The following is a 12694-nucleotide window of genomic DNA, read 5'->3' on the forward strand; positions in this document are numbered from 1 at the left end:
CTTCAAAAGCGTTTTAAATTGCAACTAGAGTTGAGGAAGAACTTCAGTTGATGCTGACGGTCCCTTTCTTGTCGTGGAAAAATGTAGACAATCGTAGATCCCAGCACCTTCCCAGAAAGTCTAGGCGGTCTATGAATGGCTGATCATTCGAAGCCCATTATTATAACTTATATCTGAAGTGCGATTGTACACAGATTGTAGACATACTTACCGAGTCCTAGTCATTCAATGAATAGCTTGGATGAGTGGAATCAGGCCACCTGTAAAATTAATGATTTTTGCTGGGCATATTTGACTGGAGGCTTTCGACAGTGTAAATCACAGCAGGAATGTTTGTGAAACAAGTCAGATTTTATTCATTTCAGAATTTAGTTATAATATATTTTTTAAATATCATAATTGATTTGCATTCGTGTCTGCTACCATTTTCCAACTTGGAATGTGTTTGATTTTTTTTTGTTGAGATAGACGTTCGCTTGAGAGTGAGATCTTCCGTTGGTTTATTTTTTTTTAACAATCAGTTTCAATAATCGATGAGTTGGATTTTGATTTCAAGTTGGAATTTCACTGTGTGCGGTTTACAAAAATATACAGTTAGGTACTTTTTTTTTGTTTTTTTTTTCAAAGTTATAATTGAAACTGTCTAACATTCATGCGTAACTCGAATATAGAAAACGCTACCACTTATCTAAAACGGTATAAAGATTCCGTCGCGCGAGTGTCCTCAACTACGGTAGTGTAAATCAGTGACGTCGGTGTAAGTGTTTTGAAACGTTGTAAAACCATTGGTCCTCGAAATAAGAGTTCGTCCATTCGTTTCGTTTTGAACAGAACGGTTCGTTCGACTATCAGCAACTATTAGTCTTCCTATTGTGAACTAAACCAAGATTGGTGTTCCTATCGATTCAATTGTATTGACGCTAGTTAAAATAGTAGTAAAATATAGAACAACCCTTTTTTTGCCTACGGGTTACCAAACTTATTCGTTAACAAATCTTCTCTTCGTTTGTTTTTTTTTTAAATCATTCCAATGATCATCACAAATATATCGTTAGCATGTCTTCTGTCTTCATAACATTCATTTATATTCATTTGTTATCATATGTTCGGAACGTTTTACATGTGTTTTCATCTATGTTTTTCTAACGATCGAAAAAACTATTGAATATCTCGCTTAAATTGACAATTAGGACATCTATATCACAGTTATCACTAAAAGTAAATGTTTTTCTTTTTGTTCTTCTATTCATTGGCTGGCGAATTTCTGCCTTCTCTGTTCTTTTCTATTTCTTTTTCCGTTCCGTTTGCCTCCGTTCACTAACACAACGAACGAAAACTTAGTCCGGATCGTACGCGATTTAGAGGGTGTGTGTGTGTGTGGGAAGGTACAAGAATAAAATGATTACTTTTCAACAAGCGCTTCTACTTTGCACGATGACACGCGGTGATGATATTTGAGTTTGATTACTTCTACGACTAGTTTTTCTACTGTTACTAATACAATATTAACTTTTTTTTTAGTTTGGAGTGGTTTTGTTCGGAACATTTGTGATGAGTGCGCTGACCACCGTTTTTTTTTTTGTTTGTTTTCTTCTGTTCGGTACCGAGTGCTAGTTGTATTTGCTTACATGTAGTTTATTTTATATATTTAAATATATGTATATAGTAGTCGAATAGCAGCGGCCTTTGTCTAAGTAGTTGCTCTGCTGCATTATACAGGTAAAAATCTAGATATCATCTATTGACTTGTCATAATTAATGATTACATTTCGTCCCGTCATCCTACCAGGTATGGTTTTTTTCCTTCGCTTGTTCCTCGTTTTATTTCTCAGTAATATTTATAATATTATTGCTTTTGTACATAATATTATTATCGTTTCCGTGATGTTTTGTAGTTGACACGCACCCATTTAATTATCATTCACTTATTTGGTAGTGTTTTTGGTTCGAATTTTTGTCTTGGATATGCTCATTTTGCTGTTAGTAAGTATATCATATTTCGGAATAGATAGAAACTACCTATGCTTGTTTTGAATGTACGAATTCTGAGCCCCCTTACCAGTAGATCCACCCTGAAATGACGAGAAAAATAAAGAGTTGCTACGCATATGTGAAATATGCATTCAATTTATTTCATTTTACCCAGAAGCAGAGGAAGAAAAGCTGTGTGCAGATTTATTCGAGTTCAATGCAATTTTCCATCCGATCGAACGAAAAGGTTCATTTCCAATGAAAAGGGATTTGTAATTAATTCGATGGCAGTAGGCGGTGAGTTGAGAATACACTGCTGGAAAATGTGGACCAAATTTCCGAACAAATTGAAGGGATAATTTGAAATAATAATACCCCTAGGTCCCATACAAAATCATACGGAACTAGTTTGTTTGTTGTGTTTATCATTTTATTCATTGCATTCTGAATATCAGAAAAAAAAACTTAAAGCCTTGCTTCCCATTTAAATTTACTGAATGTCAAATACTTCTTGCTAATATTGTGTATCGTTACGCCAGTATACTTCTAACTGTGTGTGAAGTAGGTAACCAATTGTGCACACACTAATTGCAGTTTTTTTTTAACCTATAGTTGTTACAGTATTTGGGTCCTAAGCCACGAGTGATTTTTTTTAGCTTTTGATCATCAACCAAACTTAAAATTGAAAAAGTGGATGATTTTTCCCAAATGAAAAGTATGACCCACTACGTTTACAGTTTACTACAGTAACTCGCTTCTAAAAACCTTCTTTAAACCACCTTGTGGTGTAATGTGATGCCTTTCTCATATTACTTGTACTTTCAAAAACATCACTAGAAGATTCTGTCATGAATTTTTTTTTCAAACTTAAACAAAATCAAAAACTTTCTTTGGTATAAACTACCAGCACCTTTTCAATTTGTAAGCAGTTAGGTCAAGTTAATATAGATTTAAATGTGGCAACCCTTGCACGCTATACAAAATTGAACATAGCATGCTGTGCGCAAGGCGGTGGCGTATTCTTCTTCCGTACCGATGCGTTCCGATTTTGCATCATTTTGTATGACAGTTTGATAGTTTTGATCAGAGATGCCAGATATATTCTCAGAAAATCTATACTTCTTTGCATAAAAAATCATTAATCATATACATTTTCTACAATAAAATGATGATTGTAATAGGTTAGGGTTATAGAATGGTAGATTCAATGAGCATTTGTTCTTCATATCTTCGTAAGTCATTTCCGCGCTCACATAAATATCCAATGACGAAATGTAAAAGGACAATTCAATTCAATTGCAATTCCATATATTCATCCAGTTTGAAAATGTTGACTTCATAAGTTGACATTGAATTCCAACGTCAAGTCAGGTCATATAACTCTCAGTCTGACAATGAAGTTTCGTGATTATAATATAAATGTATTTTCGTGTTCATTGCTCGGTTTATCGTCAAATATTTATATTTATATTATTATTATTCCAATTCAGTTTGTGATTTGCCCGTTGGTTAATAAAATTTTCCTCGTCACTACAATCAAATTATTAGTAACTTAGACGGAAAAGTTTGATTATTTTATTCCTTACTTTTTGTGAAATCTGTATAAATCTGTATTCTGTATTAAGTCTGCACGCGCAGGTAAGAATCTGTATAATACTGATATATCTGTATAAATGGCATCTCTGGTTTTGATACTCATTGTCCTATAATTTCGGAACCGGAAGTTGGATCTGGATCAAATGGCATAGTATTTTTTTAGACACTGAAAGGTTTAATTTGAATTGCTGAGAAATTGAAGTGAGTTCCGTTTTTTTTAGCTTTTCTTCACTATTACCGGTGCGTTCGGAAGCGGAAACCGAGGACTAGTAGTCCCAAAGTAGAATTATATATTCACTAACCAACAAGGTCTGCCAACTAGATTTAACAGTAAATTTAAAAAAAATAGCACCTCGTTTTTCCATCACTTTTGAAAAAACCGTATGAAAATGAAATTTTCTCACTTATCGCTTATGTAAAACCGGAAGCGAAAGACCTTTCGTTTGCATTTTAGTTTGTAAAAATTGGTTACGAAATTTACGAGAAAATTGAGTGCACATTTTCTCATAGATTTTCACATATTGTCGTTTGTCACATACACACACAGACATTTCCTTAGTTCGTCGAGCTGGTATATGACATCCGGGCATCGGTTCAAAGGCCGGTTTTCACAGTGATTGTATAACCTTTCGATATGAGAACGGCCACTTAATCTTAATCCACTTAGTGGATCTTGAAAAATCACCAATGGGGGGAGTACATGAAATTTTCGAAATCGAATAAAATTTTTGATGCCAAAAGTTTTAGAATTGCATGAAACGTCGAGATTAAAAGTCATCTAAAAAAAAAATATTTTCAAAAAATCGACTTTCTGGGAAAAAATCTCAAAATTCCCAGAAAGTGATTTAGAAAATAATTCCCATAAAGTTCCAGAAAGTGTATTTGAAACAAAATTTCGGGATGACACTAAATCTCGACGTTTCATGCAATTTTAAGACTTTTGACATAAAAAAATTTCAATTTTTGTGATGTTCATTGAAATTCTGGATTATAAAATGTACAAACTTAGAAGAACAGTTATTCATGGTTTTATTACCAATAGAGATATACTTGTCGAATTTTTCAATCGTGTTCCCTCAAAGGCAATTCAAATACATTTTAAGTTTAGCCACTGTATTCTTCATTGCTTTGGTATTGGAAATACCTCAATTAGATATTATTCTGCTCATGCGGGTGACAATTTTAAGTATTCTGTTTAGCTATTTAAGCTCTTAACCCAACTTCACGAATATCACCGGGTAGTTTTAGTGATATTCTTAAAACAATGGATTCGAAACATTTTCGTGTATTGATTTATCATTGCATTTTGATATAAAAAAAGTATTGTGCAAGCTCAGCAATGACTTGAAAAGTGCTACGGGGACATAAAAAAACAACCATATGTCGGTGGTCTGCTGAGTTTAAATGTGCTACTAACCGTGAAGATTCTGAACGTTCCGAACGGCTAACGTAGGTAAGTACACAGAAAACCATGCAAAAAGTCCATCAAATCGGTTTCGAGAACCGTAAATCAAAACTGCGTGAGAGAGCTAACATCTTTGGGATGTAATCTAATTTGCATAAAAATTAGTATAAGAAAATGCTGTTATTAAAGTAGGTGCCCCGTTTTTCCTCACGGCGGACAAAAAACGAAAATGTATCTCTGATTCTCGTTGCTGGTTAGAGTGGTTTTACCAAAATATGCCGGATTTTTGTCGTGTCGATATGTGACAATGGACGAAACCTGGATCCATTACTACACTTCGGAGTTAAAGCGGTCGTCAACCGAGTAATCCACCTAGTGCTGTGATGATGCCTTTCTCATATTCTTCATTATCTCCTTCTCATACCACTGTGGGTAAAAAGTAGTAAGAATTTTGAATTATATTTCGCGTGGGTACCTTATTCGTCGAAATATTTTTTTCCTAGGTTGACCAAGTGTCACGTCAAAATATTCATTAGTGTTTAGTATGCTGGCTTTCCGAAGTATTAAAAGTTCCATCGGCGCTTTTTACAATGAGTGAAATTATTCAACAAAGAAGTTACATTAAATTTTGTGTGCGGAATCGAATAACTGGTGCCGAAACGTTGCAAATGTTGCAAAAGGCCTTCGGTGATAATTGTATGTCGCGAGCAAGTGTTTCTGGTTTTACAATGACTGAGCGGAAACATATATAGGAGAAGCCAAATGAATGAAAAACTAACAGAAAAGATGAATTTTTGGAAAAAAATACGCTCAGAGACAGGACTCCAACTTGCGTTCTTATGCATTCCGTGAATACGCGCTACCATTTCGCCACTCTGAATCTTGTTTTAGTCACTCTAAAACGCCAGTCAGACACAGTCCAGCCAGCGACTGGCACCATTAAAGAAGGTGACAAGCGATTATAAATACACTCTCCTACTCAATGCTTGATCGGAGGAATATGTATAAAGCGAGAAGACTAGTGTTTCATGGACAGAGAAGATGTTTGGATGTAAGGTATCGATCGGGTGACGGCCAGGATGTAGACCATGTTCGATGTACGTTCGACTGTGTCTGACGGGCGTTTTATAGTGACTAAAACAAGATCCAGAGTGGCGAAATGGTAGCGCGTATGCACGGAATGCATAAGAACGCAGGTTCGAGTCCTGTCTCTGAGCGTATCTTTTTCCAAAAATTCATGTTTTCTGTTAATTTTTCATTCATTTGGCTTCTCCAATATATGTTTCCGCTCAGTCATTGCAAAACCTGAACTTAGTTATGGCGGCTTTACGTCAAACAACTAAAATAATAAATCGTTAAGTGTTTCTGGTTGGTACAAGTTGTTCAAAAAGGGTCGAGAACGCTTTGACGACGAACCACGAACCTCAACTGATAATGAACACGCCAATAAAATCAAGGAATTTGTGCTTGAGAATTGACGATTAACACAGAGACACCTTACTGCGATCGTTGCAATGTCGGAAGGATCAGTACAAATCATTTCGAAAGATCATTTGGGCCTAAGGATAGTGAAGGCACGATTGGTTCCAGTGACACTCATTTTTTTTTCGAAAGTTAGGATCGCGTTAACATCTGTGAAACAATGCTTCCGGACTACCAGGGTGTCATGAAACGTATTATTACTGGCGAAGAGTTTTGAATCCATGCTTACGACCCGGAAACAGACGATCAATCAGTCGAATACAGTGGCGTCTCGTCCTTATTTGCATCTCGTGCACTGCACAACCGGTCAAATTGAAGGAACTAACTGCATCCCCGCATTCTATTATTTTTTTTGAATTCTCTATTTATTCAATGAAATCAGGTCGGATGATACCGAATAGAAAATAATGAGCATAATATGCAAAAATTCACCCTAAGCTGCTTGCGCTTGCTGGTCAAACGACCATATCGCATTGCCGTGGCTCTCTGAACTTGAGTACTTTGCCTTGTGCCCCGAGTTCTTGTTGCTGTGTTAGTGTGCTTTCCGGGCACATGAGTTACTGCACAGATTCAAGAAGAGTGGGAATTACTCAGCTCAGCTCTGAGATCTGTTGTTCTCTCTTTCTCACACATTTGGCTCTGTGAGAACTTGTGTGCATGCACACCTTCAGAAGAAGTTTGTGCTTATGGCAGTTGAAAACAAATTGCTGTCTCCAGAGATGTCAGGTTTACAGATTAATCTGAGTCTCACATATTCTGAATATGCTGCACAGGTTTCTGAAGACAATGAGCCTTTAAAAGTTCAAATTACTAGGAATATTCAGACTGATTTTGGTTCCCACACAGATTAAAAAAAAAATACCTGGCATCCTTGGCAGTTTTGTTGATGATATTATTGACAGATTTGCTGGACGTGCAGCGCGCGGCTTTCTTCTGTTCTATCGATGATATGAAAAAAGTTCAATAAAAAAAATCTCATCCAAAAGTATGTCGATATGTCAATGTATTGAAAAACACAAGCGAAGATCAATTCCTCAATCTTTAGTTTTCGCTTAAAACGAACTGTTATTTTCTGATATAATCAGTGCACAATCCGTAAATTTTGCCACGAGACGTCACTGGTTGAATATAGTGTCAAAGATGAGCGGAAGCCGAAAAAACACGTCAAAGTAAGTCAAAAATCAAAGTAATAACGATTTATTAATTTTAGTTTGACGTAAAGCCGCCATGACTAAGTTCAGTTTCTGCAATGACTGAGCGGAAATATATATTGGAGAAACCAAGTGAAAGAAAGGCGAAATGGTAGCGCGTATTCACGGAATGCATAAGAACGCAGGTTCGAGTCCTGTCTCTGAGCGTATCTTTTTCCAAAAATTCATCTTTTCTGTTAGTTTTTCTTTCACTTGGCTTCTCCAATATATATTTCCGCTTAGTCATTGCAAAAACTGATCAAAGTAATGTTGACAGTGCCAAACTGTCAACAAAAAATACTATTCGAGTGTTATGCTTCATTTTCGTTAAGTTTTTTTTTGTAAAAAAGAGGCCAGAATCGTGGGCCGACAACTCTTGGTTTTTGTACCACGATAATGGACCGTCGCATGCTGCATTGATAATTCTTGATTTTTTCTGCCAAAAATTCAACCAATGCCGTTCCGCGACCACCGTATTCTCCTGATTTAGCTTAATGTGACTTCTGTCTATTCAGAAAACTCAAACGACTACTCCGGGGAAACCGTTTTGAGTCAATTGAAGACATCGAATGTGAATCGCTGCGCGTACTGAAGGCTATTCCGGAAAATAAACTTTAACTACTGTTTCGAGGATTAGAAGAAAATGTTGGCACAAGTGTATTACGGCCGGGGGGAGATAGTATTTTTAAGGGGGACGAAATAGATTCGGAAGAATACTTAAAGAATTTTGAAATTATTGGCAAAATACTACAAGCCCAGCTTTGAAGACTTCTTTAGCATAACAGGGGAATTAATTTTGAAGACTTCTTTAGCATAATAGGGGAGACAGGGGCTAAGCCGGACACTTTTGGGACACTGAAAAAATTACCCATTACAATGAAGTTTTTACCCAAGTTATGTATACCGTTGTTTAGCTTTAAACATCAGCTACTATTCCAAATTTGTGCTATGGACAAATATGCGTTAGTTTTCGCACAAACTAGCGATGAAGTGATAAATGAAAAATTAAAAAAATTCGACAACGCGGGGTTAAGGGGTTACACCACTGTAGAAAAAAAGGACTTTTTTGGGGAATTGTTTTGGGAACCAAAAAATGGAGTAATCCAAATTTTGTATCAAGCACTTTTTTGTATGTATATTTAAGTGCAAAGAAATGATCAGCTTTAAAAATTGAAAAACAAAATGGCGGCTTGGCGGCATGACCGCCAAAGTTCTGCATTTTGACGGCCGGAAACATAAGTCAAATAAATTTTGACCAATCGATTCAAAAATTTTACAGAATATTCTCGATAATTAGGTACGTAGGGGTTTTTGAAAAATTGTGAATATTTTTTTTATGAACAATTTTGTGATGAAAAATGGGCTGTCATTTTGCAAAAAATCAATTAATTAAAAACCCAAAATCAATCAATTAATTAAAAATGATTGATTGATGCTGGAACTGTTTGATTGTTTTTGATCATGATTAGAAATTGAACAAAAAATTTAATATTCGAAAATTGACGCAAAAATTAATGTGAATGCCTGGTCAAATCCGACAAAAGTTTCAAATTATGTGTCCGGTTTAGCTTCACTTTTTTGTCCATTTAAGAGATTCAATTATAATTTTATTCTTTACGTAATTAAAAACACTCAATGATCACTGAATTCACAGTTACGGCCGTAGTTATGGTGCACAGAAATCAAATATACCAAAAAAAACAGTAAATTAAAAAAAAATATTGCAAAAAACGGGCACATTTCGAAATTAACACAATTGACGCCAAACCGAACTGAAATAAGATATTTAAAGACTGTCCCAGAAAGTAAGGACGCAACCAAAAAACCGCTGCCATTTCGCAATGGTTCAGAATCTGTCAATTTTCATGGCTGCGTCCTGTTGTTTACACTCTTCTCTAACCACTTGTGCAGTTGTTTATTCGTTTTCACTAATTTGTTCGAAAGTTTTTAGCAGAACAACGTTAAAAAATTGTGTATAAATGGTGCACAGAACGCGGACTGTCACTGAGAAAGATAGCAAAAATGGCAGGGGTAAGTGAAAAAGCCGTGCGAAATGCAATCAGGAAGTTCGATGAGGATAACACCTTGAGGGATAAACCGAAAACGGGTCGAAAAAAAGGTCCTGCTAACCCTCAGTTGGATAAACGTATACTGAAGGCGTTCGAGCAAAAGAAGGAGGTTTTAGTTCGGGATGTAGCCAAAAAGTGGGCACTTCGAAGTCAAATGTTCTTCATGCTAAAGAATGTTTGAATCTTCGAACCTATAAGAAGCAGAAACAACCAAAACGTAGTCCGAAACAAGAATCATCGATCAGGCCGAGGGTTCGAAAGCTGTACAATACGATTCTTGCTGGAAATTTGAACTGCATAATCATGGACGACGAAACCTATGTGAAACTCGATTAAAAATCCTTGCCGGGACCACAATATTATTCAGTGCGAGAAGATCAAGTGTTAAACCAGTCCGAGAGATCGATTGAAGTCGAAAAATTTGGTAAGAAAACTATGGTCTGGCAAGCAATTTGTAGCTGCGGTAAGATTTCGAAACCCTTCATCACCACTGCTTCAATGAACAGCGAAATATACATCAAGGAATGTTTACAAAAACGACTTCTAACCATGATTCGAAGCCACAAGGATCCTGTTGTCTTCTGGCTAGATCTTGCCTCTTGCCACTACTCGAAATCAACGATGGAATGGTATACTACCAAAAATGTCACTTTCGTCCCAAAAGACATGAATCCATCGACCAATTGAGGAATTTTGGGCATTAACGAAGGCACATCTTAGGAAACATGTCTCGGCAGCCGAAACCATTCAACAGTTCGAAAAAGATTGGAAAAAAGTGTCAAAACTTGTCGCCAAGAAGTCTGTACGGAATTTAATGAGGAACGTTCGCAAGAAGGTGCGCCAGCTAGTCTACAATAGCTAAGTAGCAATTGTTGTGAATAATATTCTGTTGTTGTAGTGTAATATTATCAGTATATTGTATAAAATTTGAATATCTAACACTTGTGAATTATTTACAGCGAATCAAAGTGCGTCCATACTTTCTGGAACAGTCTTTAAGCTGTATGGTTTTGCCCCGTGTCCGGACTAACCCCGGTTTCCCCTACTACTGCTACATTTGATTTTAAGTTAGTGAAAAACCAATCAACCATATTTAAGAAAGTGAAGTGAGCTCCATTTTAAAGACTTTTTGACCACTACATCGAACTTTCCGGAACACAAAACTAAATATCGGTATGGTGAAATTTGGATCATTAAACCATAAGTCCACCTGCAAATTGAAACAGTTTTAAGTCAAATTCAAAGCAATTTCCAAAAGTTTCCTGCACCTTCGGTTGAAATGGTGCTTTGAAATAAATAACGGGTCCAGTATAACGAAGAACAATTGCACAACAAATTTTAACCAATTACATCAAGTTTTGGTGTCCTCTCAGCATTTGCCTTACCCCTCACTACGGCTATGATTGCCAAAGGCATTTCAGTCCAAATAACTGAACAATTGGTTAAAACAACGTGTACGTGAATACAAGAAACGCATCGCCAAGCTGCCAGAACAACAAAATTTAAAAAAATGTCAGTCTAGAAAAAAACGACCTTCCTTTAGTAGTACCAAATTTTATCCAACCAAAATTCAGAGAATCAACTAATATTTTAGCAATTTTTACGATAGGGAACTGTTCCGTAGAATAATTGGTTTTACCTATAATTCTTGGTTCTGTCTAATTTATTACTACAAATAAAAGCAATGAATGAGTAAACAAAACAAATTCCTGCACATATTTCAATTGGTTAAATCGATCGGAAAGCAGTAGGCGGGGGAACAGAATTGACAGAAGTGTTGAACACAAAAAAAATTGCTCATATTTTTTCTGGACCGTGTGCTGAACTGTGTACGTACGTGTGTCATGCAGTTGTGAGATTCTATTAATTTTCTTTTTTTTGCATCTTTGTAGCATCTTCCGAGTGGATGGCCGGCCACATACAAAAAATATTATGGATGATGATCCAGAAAACAAGGGTGCCCACAAGGCAACCGGGGAGTCTATTTTCGTACTGTTTCGTTCGTCTGTCTGGCAGTCAGAGTCTGTACATTTTGCGGTCGACCGCCTTTAATTGATGTCGTCATGATTAGTTCTGGCTCAGCTTGCTCTTCAACAGCTTTCGAGCAGATCGGTTTCGTCGAAATCCTATGTGAGTTTGTGAATTTTGTACTGGGTGTCATTTGAGGGTGGTTCTGGTGATGTAGTTATTTTTGTTTTTTTTTTGCTTCTAGAAACTTTGCTCAATATGTGTTTTTGCTAATGAATCGGATCCCGAACAATTTCGAGCTAAATTGTCTTTAATCCGATTTGATATTGTGTGCTTCGGATAGAAGAACACCATCGCCATCGGTTGCATCTCCAATCGATCGGAATGAACGACCGACCGACCAACTTCTGGTTGGTCGTACGGTGTCTAAACTAGTGCCACTCAGCAATTGTGACCTTGTGCACCTTTTCAGTTTGGACTCAATAACATCCACTGGAAAATAAACCTATCCAAAGAGAAGCAGAGATTTTGTGGTTTCGATGCCACCAGGCGTTGATAGGGCTGCAATCTTCTCCTGCGCAGGGAATATTAATAGTTTCTCGCCTCGAACTGCACCGAACTGTTTGGGACAGTCCGGGATTTGGGTGGATGGGATGGGTGGGGTGATGATGACACCCTGGGTCCATCGCTGCTACGAGCGCGGTGAGCTCTGATCTGACGGCATTGGCACCACCTGTTTGTTGGATACCGACTGGAAGCTGCACTGATAGCTAGATTTGTACTTCTACGTTCATAGGTAGTTCGGTCTCGAAACACAGCACAGAAGGCCCATGTTTTTGTAGAGAGAACCACGGCGTCGCTTCGCTGGCCACGGTCCATTGATTTCGGCCGTGAGTGCGATTGTCCGTTCTGCAAATGGATTGAAAATGGTGGGGAACAGTTAGGAATGACTATTGATTTTGTTTCTGACATCTAAATGTGAAACAACCGGACAATATAACGGAATAACTTGC

At 36.9% G+C, this 12694-nt stretch overlaps 1 protein-coding gene across 3 annotated transcripts in view; it reads right to left on the bottom strand.

The window, feature by feature from the left end:
• Nucleotides 1-332: 332 nt before the first annotated feature.
• LOC131431886 (uncharacterized) overlaps nt 333-12694 on the bottom strand; it is a 380408-nt gene continuing 368046 nt past the window's right edge. For all 3 annotated transcript variants that reach the window (XM_058597830.1, XM_058597832.1, XM_058597831.1), the window contains one exon: nt 333-12590. In XM_058597830.1, the coding sequence (XP_058453813.1) occupies nt 12472-12590 (119 nt within the window). In that variant the 3' untranslated portion in view covers nt 333-12471. The remainder of the gene's footprint in view (nt 12591-12694) is intronic.

This window comes from Malaya genurostris, chromosome 2, assembly GCF_030247185.1.
Source record: "Malaya genurostris strain Urasoe2022 chromosome 2, Malgen_1.1, whole genome shotgun sequence".
In the NCBI taxonomy this organism is placed as follows: domain Eukaryota; kingdom Metazoa; phylum Arthropoda; class Insecta; order Diptera; family Culicidae; genus Malaya; species Malaya genurostris.